Genomic DNA, 15,427 nt, shown 5'->3' on the forward strand with positions numbered 1-15,427 from the left:
TAAACAAATTTGCTTTGAAACTGTTACGTCAAAATCGTTAATAAATATCGCGCGAGACTGCACGCAGCAGAGAATGTTCCAACATGCGTGTAAAGTTTGTCGAAAGCTTCTTCTTGTTCTGAGACGATAAGCTCTTTTGACTACCAATTCTTCCAAGCTCAAGCTGAAGCAAGTTTTTCGTAGCAGTCTTGAGTAATTTTGTATTTTGAAAAAAGATTAATTTGAACTCATGTTGATATAGTGTTCTCAGATGAAAAATCAATTGCGTTATAAATTATCTTATAAAATAAAACAGATTTTTATAGAAACTTCAAGCTTAAAAAAGAACCAGTCGGAAAATTTTAGTTCACAAATATATATATAAATATATATATATATATATATATATATATATAACTTCCGGGGGTGGTTAACCTTATTCAGCCTGTGAGCAAATACTTGCAAACAAAAAGACAAAAACCAAATAAATTGCACAGTTCCAAGCTAAACGAATTTGCTTTGAAACTGTTACGTCAAAATCGTTAGTAAATATCGCGCGAGACTGCACGCAGCACAGAATGTTCCAACATGCGTATAAATTTTGTCGAAAGCTTCTCCGTGTTCTGAGACGATAAGCTGTTTTGACTATCAATTCTTCCAAACTCAAGCTGAAGCAATTTTTTCGTAGCAGTCTTGAGTAATTTTGTATTTTGAAAAAAGATTAATTTGAACTCATGTTGATATAGTGTTCTCAGATGAAAAATCAATTGCGTTATAAATTATCTTATAAAATAAAAGAGATTTTTATAGAAACTTCAAGCTTAAAGAAGAACCAGTTGTAAAATTTTAGTTCACAAATAAATTGAAATCAAAAATAATAGTCAATCAAAATGCCAAGTTATGTCTTTTTGGCGAGAAGTTGATTTCAATTTCATTTTTATTTCAAGAGTAGCAAACCAAACAAAGATTTTCCTTCTTTTCAATGTTTACATTAAAAATCGACAAAAAAACTGCACCTTTCATATTTTTATTTTTTAAGTGACGTTTTGTATATCAATAAACTAACGCGGATGGGTTCATGTGTAAAAAGATTTCATGTTCCAATCAAACTTAGATCAATCGTCGAAAGTGTTGAAAAACCAAACCTTTTTTCGTTTCTTCACAAATTAATTTATGATGTGTTACAATGTTGCCAAAGGTGATCAGTTCCACTACCAGTCAAATTGAGCACAGAAACTGACAAAAATTGATTTTTTAAAATTTTGTTCTCTCTTCTTAGTTACACAAAATAGTTTGATAAAGAAGCTAGAAAACACAGCAAAGATTAATGAATTATTTCACTTTCGTTCTGTCGTTTCCTCGATCTCTACAAAAATGGTTTCCTATAGGTTTCCTGTAAATCAGGAGAACGACAGTGGTTAATTTGGATTGAATTCCGTTCAAGTAAAACCACAGAGTTTTCAAATAAGGAAAACCTTGAAACTCTTCTCTTTGTGTAAATTTTTCCCGTTATCGAACATTTTTCTGTTTTGGCTACTATGGCCTGTTCAGCTACAAAAAAAGTTTTGAAAACTTATAAGCCAAAAGCAGTGAAAAAAACCGTGAAATTTCAAAAAAAAATGGTTTAAATATGTTTTTTAAAAGTTTTTCTATCTTTTTAATAATTGTTCTTTTTTTTACATCGTTAAATTGAAATTTCCACTTTCTTTTGTTATTCAACAATTTTAGTTGATTAATATACATATTTTTAACATAAACTATTGACAATTTTATCATCACAACTAAATTATTAAAATAATCTAATCCCCCTCCCCCTCCAATTTTTTTCATTTTCTTTCAAATTTTTCAAACACCATCACTTCTTCACCCTGGGATTAAATGTAATTTCAAAATAAAAATCAACAAACCCTCTAAGGGCTAGAAAATATTAATTCTTTTTTCGTACCGACGCGTAAACAAGAAGTGAAAATTTGACTGAAGAAAAAAAGCCGGCCTCGCATATATATTCCCCAATTTTGAAAAATTGTTGGAACAATTAACAACAGTCATTAGGATACAGGTTTAAATCAATTCTGGATTTTGAACTGTGTATCATTTAAAAAAAACTAAAATCGCAAACATGTTAATCAACTATGAAATTATTACATATATACAATTTTTTTACAGAAATCCTTGCGTAATTACTCCACAGGTGCTAAATCTTCTACCGCCATAACCTTTACAGAGTTCGACAAATAATCATCATCATCGTCTTCGTCATCTTCATCATAGTCATCATACTTTTCATCAGCATATCCATTAAAAGATGCCTCTCGTGATGGTCCTCCGCTACCCGAAAGCGAAGGCGTCTTTCTTCTAATCGAGGAATCATCGTTTTCAGAGGAGAACTCAAAATCGTTCGCAGAGTATCCCGCCATTCCAACCGATGCCGAACTTTGACGACCTGAGTCTGGAAGTATTCGATTCTTGGAACCCATTGCATTATCATGACTGAGAGCATCGTCGCTGAATGTCGAATGAATGCTGTGATTTGGTTCCAATCCAAGTCTAATATCATCGCTTGGCTGTCGAGCCTGAGACGGTAATCTATTATTCGATTTAGCGTTAGAAAAGGCAGTTTGAATCTTTTTATGCTGGTCAATACTCTGCAGCATTGACACAATTCCATAAATCAGTGGAAGTTTCTGCATGTTTGAACCCGACTCTTCCAAATTGAGATCACCTTTCACAAATTCTCGATCAATTCCATGTCTCGGAGTTTTTGTTTCAAGTTGAAATACTGACAACGAGTTCTGATGTTTGTTGTATTCCAAATATTCTCTGATGAGTTCATTGATGACTAGATTTTCTTGACAAAGTGTAGGTCCTTTTGGCACCGAATGTGTCTCATGGAGAGTTTTGAAGATCTCACTTCTCAAATTAGCTTGCATTTGTTGGAGAACGCCTTTCGATTGAAGGTTCTCTTTGATAAGCTCTTTGAAATCGGTTATATCTCATTATTCGGGATCTGGAATAAGTCAGTTTTATAATAGAAAAACTTTACAAATGAGCGTAAAATTAGAATCCCCTTTTAATCATTCACTTATCAGTCGCATTTTATCAATGTAGAGCAACCAAACAATTACAGCGAATGCTAATTTTCTATTTCCATACCCAAGGTAGAAGTATAGGCATTTTTGAGCATTCAAGCGTTTTAGACAATTACTGAGATCTTATAAGGCCCCGCTAAAACATAACCGGGCGAAGTGCTCTCAAACGTCCGGCGATCGGTTGCCTTCGATAGTATGGGGGGGGGGGGGGGGCAACGTTACTTTTAAGAACCGCCATTCACATCATGAAATTGTCTCCTAACAGTTTTGATGAATTTCATTCTTCGAGTATAGTAAGGCTTAATGCTGTAAGAGAACTTAAAGCCCTCCTAGCGCTACCTGTCTATCCGTTTTAGAGGACGAAAGGTTATATGTGTCAGACAAAATCGGTCGCACGAAAAATCGCATAAAAAAGACCCACGGGCTAATGTAATTGCTACAAACTTCATTTGAGAGCAATTAATGGGAATAGTTGCAAACTCTTGACGAGGATATAACCCAAAAGTTACCATTTTTAATAAAATGCAAAACGCTAACACACCTAATAAATTACCTTCGAAAAAAAAGTCGACGTTCTTTCAGTCTACTTTGAATTATATATCAGCAATGAATGATCTGCAACATCAACCATTAGAAGCAACAGTTGATCAGTTGTTTCGTAACTGACCGGCCGATATTATCACTCTGAGTGAAGTTTTGCCTGCCTCAACTAGGAAAAAAATCTTGCTAGCCAATCTGGCAAATTAACAATATACAAAACTGGTTATCTGGTACAACTATAACAAGCTGCCTCATGGAAGTCTGTTCTGCAACAAAAACATCCAACATAACTTTAGTCCCCGGAAGACTTAAATTGAGTCATCGCACTATTATCAAGCACAAACTTTTATCACTATTATCAGCACAGTAATTTTCTGCTTATTATTTCAAAATTGCAAAAAAATAATTACAATTATAACTAAATGGTTAAACATGCTTGTAACAAAGGAGAAAATCTGCAAACAAAATTATTTATTAACATATAACCACGTTAAATTAATATAAATCAATTTTTATTTTTTCCTTACTAAAAATAACATTTTATGGTTCCTGGGTTACTGTTGAGTGGAATGTTTAAATAAAGTCAGGTCAGGTAACCGTTTGAATATCCCTTAAAGAGCTTGCCATTTTTTGCGAATTGAACCATTTATGGTATTTTGACCTAATTTGGAGCACAAAAAATCATTCCAACAAATCACAAATCAAAATTCTTTTTACAAAATTTTGCAGAAGACCAGAAGATCTATGAAAATACTGACTGCTTAAATTATTAGAAACTCTTTAAATTTACTATTAGCTATGAAAAGCTCAGCTGTTAGATCTTGTTTATTAGACGCTCTCTAGATTGTTTGGGCTTACATAAAAATACCTGAAAACAACCGACTACTAATGCGTTTTTTGTTCGTAGCTTTTGAAAAACTGATGCAAAATATAAGTTTGACAGTACCAGCGATTTAAAGAAGAAAATTCGTGGGTTCGAGAGAATTTGATAAGTAAATTTACCGTATTACACAATCCATGTTCTTCACGGGATGTTTCTTCGAAAACAAGATTTCGTCAATTGAATTCCATGGCATTCACCAAAAAACAACCAACCTCGAGAAAGAAATCAAATCATTTTTTCGTTCGTTCAGCTATCATGATTTTTTTGCCATTCCTAAGATGTTTCAATTTTTTTATGTAGACTACTGTTTTCGTTCTTGCAGCAGTTAATACTGCTGCCATCTGCAAATCGAATCCTTTTTCAGTTATTCTGTTATTCGCAAAGTTTTTATTCACCAGAGAATAATCAGATGTCCCAAAACATGATAAACCATTTCAACGTTATAAAAATTACGCTTTAATTTTATTTCCTGTCTTCAGTTAGCAAGAAAGGAAAGAAGTACTACTTTTGCATTTTTTCTGAAAAACGTAAAATTCAACCTTCTTTAGAAATATGCTATTTAAAATGGAATTGAAAGCCTTTACAAGATCTCTGATTATTGTCTACAAACAAAACTGTCTCCTTGACGGAGTATTTTCTGAAATTCAACGGAGTTTTTTTGAAACCCTTCAAAGTATTGTAATTGCAATCAAGAGCAGACGCCCGAAAACTTTCGCAAATATTGGAGTTACCGATATAGGTCGATAAATTGTGAAATTCAGTTTATCTCCTGTCTTAAATGCTAGTGTTACATTAGCTATTTTATTTTGATGGAACAATGAAGTGATACAAAATTATTCGGTAATCAGAATCCGGTTATTCCGATATTTGGATGTGGCCGAAATTATTTAATTGGAGAACAAGAGAGTTCAATAAGTCTTTTTCTGTTTCTGTGACTGCTAATACAACATCATAATTTTGATAGACTTCAAAACGAGGAATATGAATCTCAATATCCATTGGCTAATGTTGAAAACTTAAACGAGTTGGTGCTGCCAAACAAATGGTTTATATTTAATCAAAGACTCATAAAATTTTTAAAACTTTGTTCAACTGAATTGGTTCAAAATTAAATGTTAATTTTCTCACTGATTTCTACTTCAGTTGCTTTGTAGCTGACTCGATACGGCTAGTTAACGCCCTTATTTTGTCTCAAAAAAATATTTTCCTCAAATACTATTTTGTGAACTCTTGTTTCCAAAAATATTCCATGTTATTTTGTCTAATCATCTTACCCTACAAAATTAACCCTCTTTTATGTTGCAAAAATTAAATTAGTAGTTAACTACCAAATTTTACGGTAGAGCACTTTCTCCGAGCTGGTACAGAACAAAAGTCTGCGTCAATATTTTCTCAAGTCTGGAACAATACAATGGTACAAATACCGAGGTACCTTTATATTTTGGCAATATTTGGGCTCAATATAGACGGCGGGAATCTTGAGTAGTTTTGTATCAAACTTCAGTAGCTGATTGCCAACATTCTGGCAAGGTACTAAGGTTCCTAAAACTGTTATATGACCACTGTTCCGTATTCAACATAAATCACTTACGCACCTTGTATGCGCCCGTTCAATTCATGCGACACAAACACATTTAGCACAAATGGCTCTCGGCTTTGTTTTTAAATAGCACATTATCTAGCTAAGAATAGGACTTCTTAACATGAAAGGGAAAGCCAACTAAGCCTCGCTTTAAGAACAAACTGTGCTTATACATTCTTTCCCAAAAGCGTACAAAACTACTTTAGAACTCAACTCAAAACAACTCTTGTCTGCAATTGTAAACATGCACAAACTCAATATTAACAGTCTATGACCCATTTATGCACATATATAATACTTCGGACGTTTCAAATTAATTATTTCACTTCTCTTTAAAAAATCACCAACCATATGTTATTGCTAGCCACACCCATGCAAGGCAAATTTATTCAGCACTTTTCATACAGTTGTGTATATTACTTCAGGGTTCAATTTTGGAAATTATTCTCAATTTGAAAATTGATTGGAAGAAGAGAACACGCTTCGCAGACCGTTAAATAGAAACCGTTCTCATGTTACCAGGAAAAATCTCTCAAGCGTAACAAGACAGATTGGCTGTTTTATGATTTCGTTTCCAGTTTATTAATTTTTCCTCATTGGTTTGTTTTGTCTACCTGACAGGTTCCAGATATTCCAGATTACAATATGGATTCCCTCCCGTTTCTAAATTACTTGTTTCAGAGTTAAATAAAACATTCAGAAGGTTATAAAACTGCAAACAATTCGTTTCTTAGACACCACCGGTTATAGTTACCTTCAAAATTGCAACGTAATTTGAGTTTTTGCTAGATTAACCAATTCTAAGCACGATCTTGCTTCAGTTAAAAGCATTAATCAGATCGTCGCAATATCGCAAAGCTACAAATGCCAGCAGGCAAGCGAGAAATTCCAGGTGAAAAAGTTTTCAATTTCAATAAACCGCTTAACTCTCGATAGAACTCTGACTAATTAGCTTCAACAATTTGAAGAGAGAACAATGTACTGGACTAACTTGCTGCACATTTTCAGATTCTGTGGTTAAACTAAAGTCGCATTAGATATGTAATGGTCAAAAATAGTTAAAACTCTCAGGCCAAAATACTTTTGAAAACGCAGAAAAACGCTCTTCACTAAACACAGAAAATCTCTTATGTTCATACTATCGACAGCTATAACAAACCGCAGTCATTCACAAAGTAGATTTACTATTATTCACAGCCGAAAAAACTGAAATTTTACAAACAAACTGCAACTTAGCATTAGATTTTCTTCGAAACTAACAATTAGACAAGAGCCGTTAATTGTTTTGCAAAAATTAATTTAGCAATTTCATCAACTACAATTTACCTGGTAAAGTCAATATAAACTTTGGCGCTCGGTTACAGTCTTTGCTAGCAAGGTCATTCCCTTAGTTTGAAACTTTTGTTTATCTTTCATTGATAACAATTTACTATAGGTTAATTCATTGTTCAATTATACGAATACACTCTTATGTTTACACAAAATGCATCAGTTTAAGTGCGTGGTAGTAGGCGACGGGTAAGAGTCACTTATCACTTCATTATAAACCTCCAAATGTGTTGAAATTTTTGTTACATTAATTAAATTTTCAGGTTCGTGGGGAAAACATCGTTACTCATATGTTACACGAAAAATTATTTCGATCCAGAATACACACCAACAGTGTAAGTAACAAAGTTCTTTTCACTTCTCTCGAGCTAGCTTGAAATGAAGTTGGATCATCACGGAGCCCAAACTAGACTCTATAACCAGTTCATCAGCTACGCCATCCATGAATATAGACTAGGTACACCTGGAGAGTTTAAATATTTAGCTGAAACAAACGTCCATATTTCGGAAAAAATGGCAGTTCGGAGAAATGAATTTGTAGACCGGAGTCCTTAAAAAAACTTAAGCTAGAAATATAAAATGAGCCTCTATTAGCTAGAATTTTGATCGATCTCATTTGTTTCAAAACATCATTGACTAACTTTTGGAAATAAAAAAAATATACTTCGGTTTAAAAAGTCATCAAGAGACTTCAGTCCAAATAAAATAAAGAAGATTGAGAATAAGGTTCGGCAAAAACTCCCAATTTTCATTTTTTTAACGTTAATTTCATTTCTTCCAAAAAAAACACGGATGCCTGTAAATCCCATCTTCAACGACTTACCATTGAAGGCAAGCCACAATTTTAATATGTTCAAAAAAAGAATCATTAAGGAGAATCAAATTTGTTAGTTGATTGATAAAATGTATCTAAAACCAGAAAACGGGTTAGGATAAGCAACTAGTCAAAAACCAAGAAGTGAGAGGACGCAGTTTTCAAAGAACATCCTTCTTTAATCTGAAATTTTACAAGTTACATCTATAAAATTCATTATCAAAAAACTCAGTAGTCAATACAACAAATTCCCAGAACTCAAAATTAAAACGACAAAAAAACTGCAACTGAGGGACAGCATTCGAACATTCAAGTGCCGCAGAAAGACTCCAGCGAAACGTTCTCATCTATTTCAGTTGACCACTCTGTAAGAAAGAATAGCTCGAAGCACTAATTTTGTTTGAAAAATCGAATCGGGTTGGTAATCTAATCCTAATAAAAACTCCACCAAAAAACTGATTGAAATGGTAGTCCAGTTTACAAAATATGTAAAACAATTTCTGTAGCCGGAGACTCTAAAAAGCAAACAATAAAAAATTGACTAAAAAACAGGCAAAATATAAAATCAGTTCACTTCAAGCTCGGAACTTTAGTAGTTGTAATTGATTCAAGTATCGAGCTGGAAAAATAGTTCAAACAGAGTGAGCAAGTGTTATTTTACGAATAAAAACTCAGCCGACTGAGAGGCTAATTAAGCTGTGTAAAAAACATTAAAACATCAATCCGTGATAATCAATGAGGAAATATACCGCGTATCGTCTAGTGTAAATTGCTCTTCAACGAATGGGGCTTTACGATTCTATCGCAGTTCACCTGGGTAAGACCGCGAAGTAGGTAACTAGCAGGGGGCAACAAGTTTAAGGGCCTTCAAATGACGTCTTTAGATATTATTAAAGACCACTATTAAGATTCAAAGTGAAAAAGAAGCACATTTCAGCCCCTCTTATGTGACTGTTAGTAGTAATTAACTTGACGCCATTTGAGTTCGGCTGCTTAAAATTCTGAATGAGCTATTTAGATCGCGAAAAAATCAAAGTCACTGACTTAAAATCACTCGAAAAGGAAATAATCCAGCAAAAAATTTGCAAAAAACGACTGCAATGACTGCATCAAACCTCGCTCGAGAGAAATTTATACAAAACAAATAACTTTTACTTATTAAAAACCCCGAGAGTCAAAAAGGCAAATGTTGCTTCCGAGGACTACAAACACGTAATCCTTAGTTTGGCAACATACCGAAGAGATATGCCGATGAAAAAACCAAGAAAGGAGAGGATGCACTTTTCAAAAAACATCTTTCTTTAATCTCAAAACTTACAAGTTACATCTATTAATTTCATTATCGAAATACTCCGTCAGTAGTCAATAAAACAAATTCACAGAAAAAACCGATAAAAACTGCGACCGAGGAACAACATTGGGATATTCAAGTTCCGCGCAAAGACCCAAGCGAACCGTTCTCATCTATTTCAGTTGACCACTCTGTAAAAAAGACTAGCTTAAATCAATAATGTAAATCGAAAAAACGAATCGAGTTGGCAATGTAATCCTAATGAAACTCCACTATAAAACTGAAATGGTAGTGCAGATTACAAAATTTGTGAGAATTTTCGGATCTAATCTGTTTGCCCCCCCCACCTCAATGAGCTTATATTTTTACGCCCCCAGAAGCACGTTCTATTTTCTTACCTAGAAATGTGCTATTAACAAAATGTAATTTGTAACTGGGGGCGTAAAAAACACTGGGGGGAGGCGAAACAGAAAAGATCCAAAATTTCTGAGGCCGGAGACTCTAATAAGCGAAAAACAAACAATTGACTAAGAACTGGACAAATATGAAGTCAGTTCACTTTAGGCTTGGAATTGGAGTTTAATAGTTGTATTTGATTCAAATAGCGAGCTGGCAAATAGTTCAAACAAAGTAAACTAGCGTTATTTTACAGATAAATGATCAGTCGACTGAAAGACTAATTAAGCTGTGTAAAAATTAAAAAATCCACCAATCATGAAACTGAGTATCGTTTAGTAAATTGCTCTAAAACGACTGGGGCCTTTCGATTCTATCGTAGTCTGCCTATGTCTGACCACGAAGGAGTGACTTGGAGGGTGCAACAAGTTCAAGGGGGCTTCAAATGACGTCAGTAGATATTAATACAGACCACTATTAAGATTCAAAGTGAAAAATGAAACACATTTCGGCCACTTTTATGTGACTGTTAGTAGTAAGTAACTTGCCGCCAGTTCGGCTGCTTAAAATTCAAATGAGAAACTGAGATCACGCAAAAATCAAAGTCACTGATTTAAAATCACTCGAAAAGAAATCAAGCAAAAATTTTGCACAGAAAACACACGACTGCAATGATTGCATCAGACCTCGCTCGAGAGAAAATAGCGAAACAAAGAGCAGCTTTTACTTATTTAAAAGACTAAGAATCAAGAAGTTGTGCAACATAATGAAGAGATATGTCGAAGAAAAAACCAACGCATAACTTAAGCGTATAAACGGTATTGAATACAAAGTTTTCCTATACGCTTACGATTATCAAACTAATCAATGAATATAATACTAAAGGTAATGTTTAGTTCCAAAAACACATTAATTCAAAAAGGTTGTCAGTGCCACTATGTTTCAAACAATTCTAGATACTCTACGTTTGAATATTCAACGCAACCCGGCAACCATAAACCTTTCCAATTTAGATTCGAGAATCACAATGCAAACATCCTCGTAAATGGCATTCCATACGTTTTACAACTCTGGGACACAGCTGGTCAAGAAGACTACGACCGACTCAGACCCCTATCATATCCACAAACCGTTAGCATGATTGAATCAAACTGAATAAATTACTTTTTGAGATTTGAAATATTACATCTTCACTACCGAAGATGGATTTCTTTAATCGGAATAATTTAGGAACAGTCGATCATTTTACTTTGTTACCCCGACATCAGACAAATTCATTGGTTCTCATAATCAACTACCAATAATTGCTATTGTAGACACCTTCTTTCATGGAGGATTTTGATTAGTTTTCAGCCATGTCAAGGAAATAAATCCAAGAGATACTTATGCAAGGAACAAAAAATTACGCTTCAATGATGTGAAAAAATTTTTTTTGTTTATTTTCAGAATATCTTCCTTATGTGCTTTTCCTTCGACAGACTCGATTCTGTGACGAACGTCAAAACAAAAGTAAGTACAACTACGACTAATACTAGTAGTAGTCAGAAAAATAACCTATTAACGTGCTTTTTAAATATGAAAAGCTCTTGTAAAACTTTCAGTGGCAACCAGAAGTGCAACACTACTGCCCACACACTCCCATTTTAATAGTCGGTACCAAAATGGACTTGAAAGAGACCAAAAAGGAAACCAGCAGGAGGCAGTCAAATGACATCGTCACAACACGAACGGTCAGAAAAACATCACACGGCATCGAAGCCATTTAATCACCCTTTAACATCATCGAAACAACTAGTCACGTTGCATGTTAATGGAATTTTTGCATTCCATGAACTTTATGCAATTTTCATCAGAATTCTATTTTAATTATTACCGTCTGCTCTCAACTCCCTTTTGACTTGAAAAAGAGGTTTCATTGATTGCTCTAGATGAACGATAGCTGATTGATGCTATAGAACGATAAACATAAATACAAAAACGCTTAAACAAGTAAATCTTCAGTAGGACCGACAATAATTGGACACTTACCAATTAACATGTCAGTTATAAAACGTTTTACTCTCACAAGAGCAAAAGCTGCCCCTAACACCGAAAAAACTATCTAGTCAACCATTTTTTAAACTTTTAACTGAAGCTTTTGACGCTATTTCACAAAATTGTGGAATAGAAACTCCACGCTCAAGAGATTGCAAAAATGTTCGCGAAACATCTAGCAAAAGATATTCAACTTTTTTTTACTTTCTTCAATTGCAATAATTCAAATTCTAATGTTGGCTTCAGGGCAGAGACTTGGAGCGATCAATCAAAGCGTGTGGCTACGTGGAATGTTCTGCCAAATCAGGAGAAGGAGTCCAACTGGTGTTTGAACGAGCAGTCACAGCTTGCATCGGAAAGAAAACAAGGCAAAAACCAGACAGAACCTGTATATTACTATGATTATGTTTTATGTTAACAAACTGGACAAATGCTTGAAGAAATTACATTTTAGAATTATAATTGAAATTTGAAGAATGCCGTTTCTTTCAAAATCGAACCAATCTTTACTTGAAACACGAGGAAATTCCATATAACAATTATTGACTTGCTCTTCAAAAATGCAGTTCATATTAAGCCAAAAAGTATGAACAGAATTAACCGTTCTCTGCAAATAAATTATAGCCTAATCAAGCGAAGCAAATACCAGTCTGTCACAATAACTGGATTTTATAAAAATTAATTTTTAGTAAAGTTCTTTTCAAATTTCAAAATGGCATACCATTGCTTCGTTAGCTCGTGGGCCTTGAGCATCAACTCAGTATAACAATTAAGGAAAAAACCAATCATCGGAGTCATGTCTTTGAAATGAGAAACTTTGGTCAGCGAGCGGAAACTGGGCTTTGCGATACTTGAACAAAATTTACCTGTAAACATTTTGGCCGGAAATAGGGAGAGCGGGGAAACGCTTGGTGATTTTTACAATGATTTTCATTGTATCTATTCAACTAGTCACTAGATCGGTCAAAAAATTACCATCGTGGCTAAACCTGCATAACAATTTTGGCATCAGGGCTTAAAAGGACTTTAAAATGGTGCTCAGCAAGCTCATTTAAAAAATGGCTCTAACTAGTCTTTGGGGGCCAAAAATCTGTTTTGCACTTAATCTGAAAACGATTTTGCAAAATATCGTTTGTTTGAAAAAAGCTTGGTTCCCGAACGTTCGGAGATATTTCGCTAAGGCAGGAAAAGTAGGGGGTCATTTCTAATTTATTGTTTTCTATCTATTACCTTATGACATGACTCCAAAAGTATTGGTCCTCCTGCTTTGAAAAGGAGGAAAACAGGAAAAGTTAAAAGACACTCGACTGACGAATTAAATGACAAAATGCAATTTGGTCACAACTAGTGCAGCTTTAGCTCATAGAACAATGATTTCGCGAACTAAGAGAATCAGTTGGGGTTCCCATAGAGCCGAAACTTGTGAGTTAAAACTACAACAATCAAGACATCTTTGAAATAAGAAACATTCCAAAGAAGTACAAATTATTTCACTCTGTGCATCCTCCAGCACAATTCAATCTACTTAACATACCTTAATAAAACGAGAAAGCACAATAGTGACTCCAAAGTTTTGGTAACTGATCTTTCTAACATGAAATATTATCTACTCCCGTAATCAAACATGGGGTTAGAGATTGAAAGAAGGGACAAGTTGGGTGGACAATTAAGTGAGTGCAGCGTGGGCTCTCAAACGAGCAAAAAATTGGCGTTCATACCATGAATTGATGTCTTCTCACCCGCTCCGATCTGTTCACTTAGAGACAATAAAGCTCTAAGAGCTGCTCAGAGGCTTAAGGCCATTTGCGTGGTTGCCTGTTTATCCCGTCTTCGATGATCCAAATTTAAAAAGTCAGAAAAATTAAGAAAAATAACAGAAAAATAAAGTGCTAAAAGGCACCACAGAAAGTCAAACGGAAGAATGTTGCACAACAAATATAAAACGAAAATCGACCGTAGGCGACTCGAAGTCTCGGATTTACCACACATACCCATAAATACAGCCAAAAATGATCTTCTTTCTGAAAGCAAATAACTATTCTTTGCCTCACCAGAGTAAACAACAATATTTGGTAAAAATTAAACTCCTGTAGTATCGAGAAAATTACGCAGAACAGGCACAAACAGACATAATCAGAAATCACACAAAGCTGCACATATCTATATTTTCAGACAAAGTTCTGCCAGAGCCAACTAACAGCCGTCTTTCTCCACAAACACTCTCACCACAGACAAATCAAGGAAACTCTACATACCAGATACAACCGCTATGTAACTCCATACCTCAACGAAACGGAAAACAAGACTCACGTCACGCCGAAAGAATACAAAAGAATTCTTAAAGATATGCACACTCTTGAAGTGAAGGACGCCATTGAGAACTACGCTCCATCCAAAGTTCTTGAAACAATGTCACCGAAGATATCAGAAGACGAGAAGTCCTTACCAAGAGGCAGCAGAAGACAACTAGCGCAACTCCGTCTCAGGCTTCAGCTGCCTCCTGCAATCATACAATCACTGCATCAAACGCTCAGACGATGACAAATGCCCTGACTGCCGGAAATCCGAACACACAACAAGGCATCTGTTCAGTTGCCCAAAAAAAGGACCCGAATGATACCCGAAACGCTTTGGAGGAACCCAGTGGAAGCCGTCAAGTTTCTGGGCCTCCAGACCTGCGAAACCCAAGACGATTGAGGCAAACAACAACAACAGCCTGAAAAATCTTGAAGCCGGAAAAGTTTGCATTAGGAATATATCTGGCAACGTTAAAAACAATTCACAGTCTTTAATATGAGCAAACTGATTAGTTACTTGATCCTAAGTAACCGGCTTCAAAAAATCAGAAATCTGCGAAAACAAAAAAAACATTGGAAACGCATGCGGCAGATATTCTTAGAACTTAATAAATGAAGATTAGATATTTAGGTCTCGAGAAAGTAATAAAATCAAATTGGCGCCGCAACAATCCAAATGGTTTAACAATTATTGCTTTCTTGCTAGAGATCTCTATTAAAATAAAACTATTTCAAAATTTAGATTTATCAGGTAAAATACAAAAAAGATTAAAAATCAAAAGCAAAAATCATCCATTACCAATAACTAGCACCACGAGAACCTGCAGAAATAAGAAATCGGTCAATTCACTCAAAAAAATCATTAAAAAAATTACAAACGCGATTACAGAATCTCAGCTGCCTTATGTTAAATGAAACCAATTGCAAATGAAAAATGTAAAAAAAAATATTAACAAAAACAGGCGGAAAACTATTTTTTTTTAAAAACTCAAAGACAGCAAAATATTCTAGGTTAAGACAAACGAGCATAGATATTTGTCAGAACCAACATTTTGTCAATGCAGGTTACGGCTACATGCTAAAAAAATAGCAAAAAAACTCATCTTCATAATTTTAAATACGGGAAAATCAAATTTAAAGAATTTAATTAGCAGTAGCAATAAAAGACTTGTATTACCCTTTTAAGGGTACTA

The 15,427-nt window shown here is 34.6% G+C and overlaps 3 protein-coding genes across 4 annotated transcripts in view; 1 reads left to right on the forward strand and 2 right to left on the reverse strand.

Moving 5' to 3' along the window:
• LOC142342777 (dynein light chain Tctex-type 1-like) overlaps positions 1 to 15,427 on the reverse strand; it is an 80,930-nt gene that overhangs the window by 51,673 nt on the left and 13,830 nt on the right. The gene's annotated exons all lie outside the window — the stretch shown is intronic.
• On the reverse strand, positions 2,086 to 3,041 carry LOC142342204 (uncharacterized). Its single transcript, XM_075393446.1, has one exon. The coding sequence runs from the start codon at positions 2,907 to 2,909 to the stop codon at positions 2,160 to 2,162; it is 750 nt and encodes a 249-aa protein (XP_075249561.1). The 5' UTR covers positions 2,910 to 3,041; the 3' UTR covers positions 2,086 to 2,159.
• On the forward strand, positions 6,240 to 12,417 carry LOC142342775 (ras-related protein Rac1-like). Its single transcript, XM_075394330.1, has 6 exons — positions 6,240 to 7,591; positions 7,666 to 7,737; positions 10,917 to 11,034; positions 11,350 to 11,412; positions 11,505 to 11,633; positions 12,184 to 12,417. The coding sequence occupies exons 1-6, from the start codon at positions 7,557 to 7,559 to the stop codon at positions 12,337 to 12,339; spliced, it is 573 nt and encodes a 190-aa protein (XP_075250445.1). The 5' UTR covers positions 6,240 to 7,556; the 3' UTR covers positions 12,340 to 12,417.

This window comes from Convolutriloba macropyga, chromosome 7, assembly GCF_964194025.1.
Source record: "Convolutriloba macropyga chromosome 7, txConMacr16.3, whole genome shotgun sequence".
In the NCBI taxonomy this organism is placed as follows: Eukaryota; Metazoa; Xenacoelomorpha; order Acoela; family Convolutidae; genus Convolutriloba; species Convolutriloba macropyga.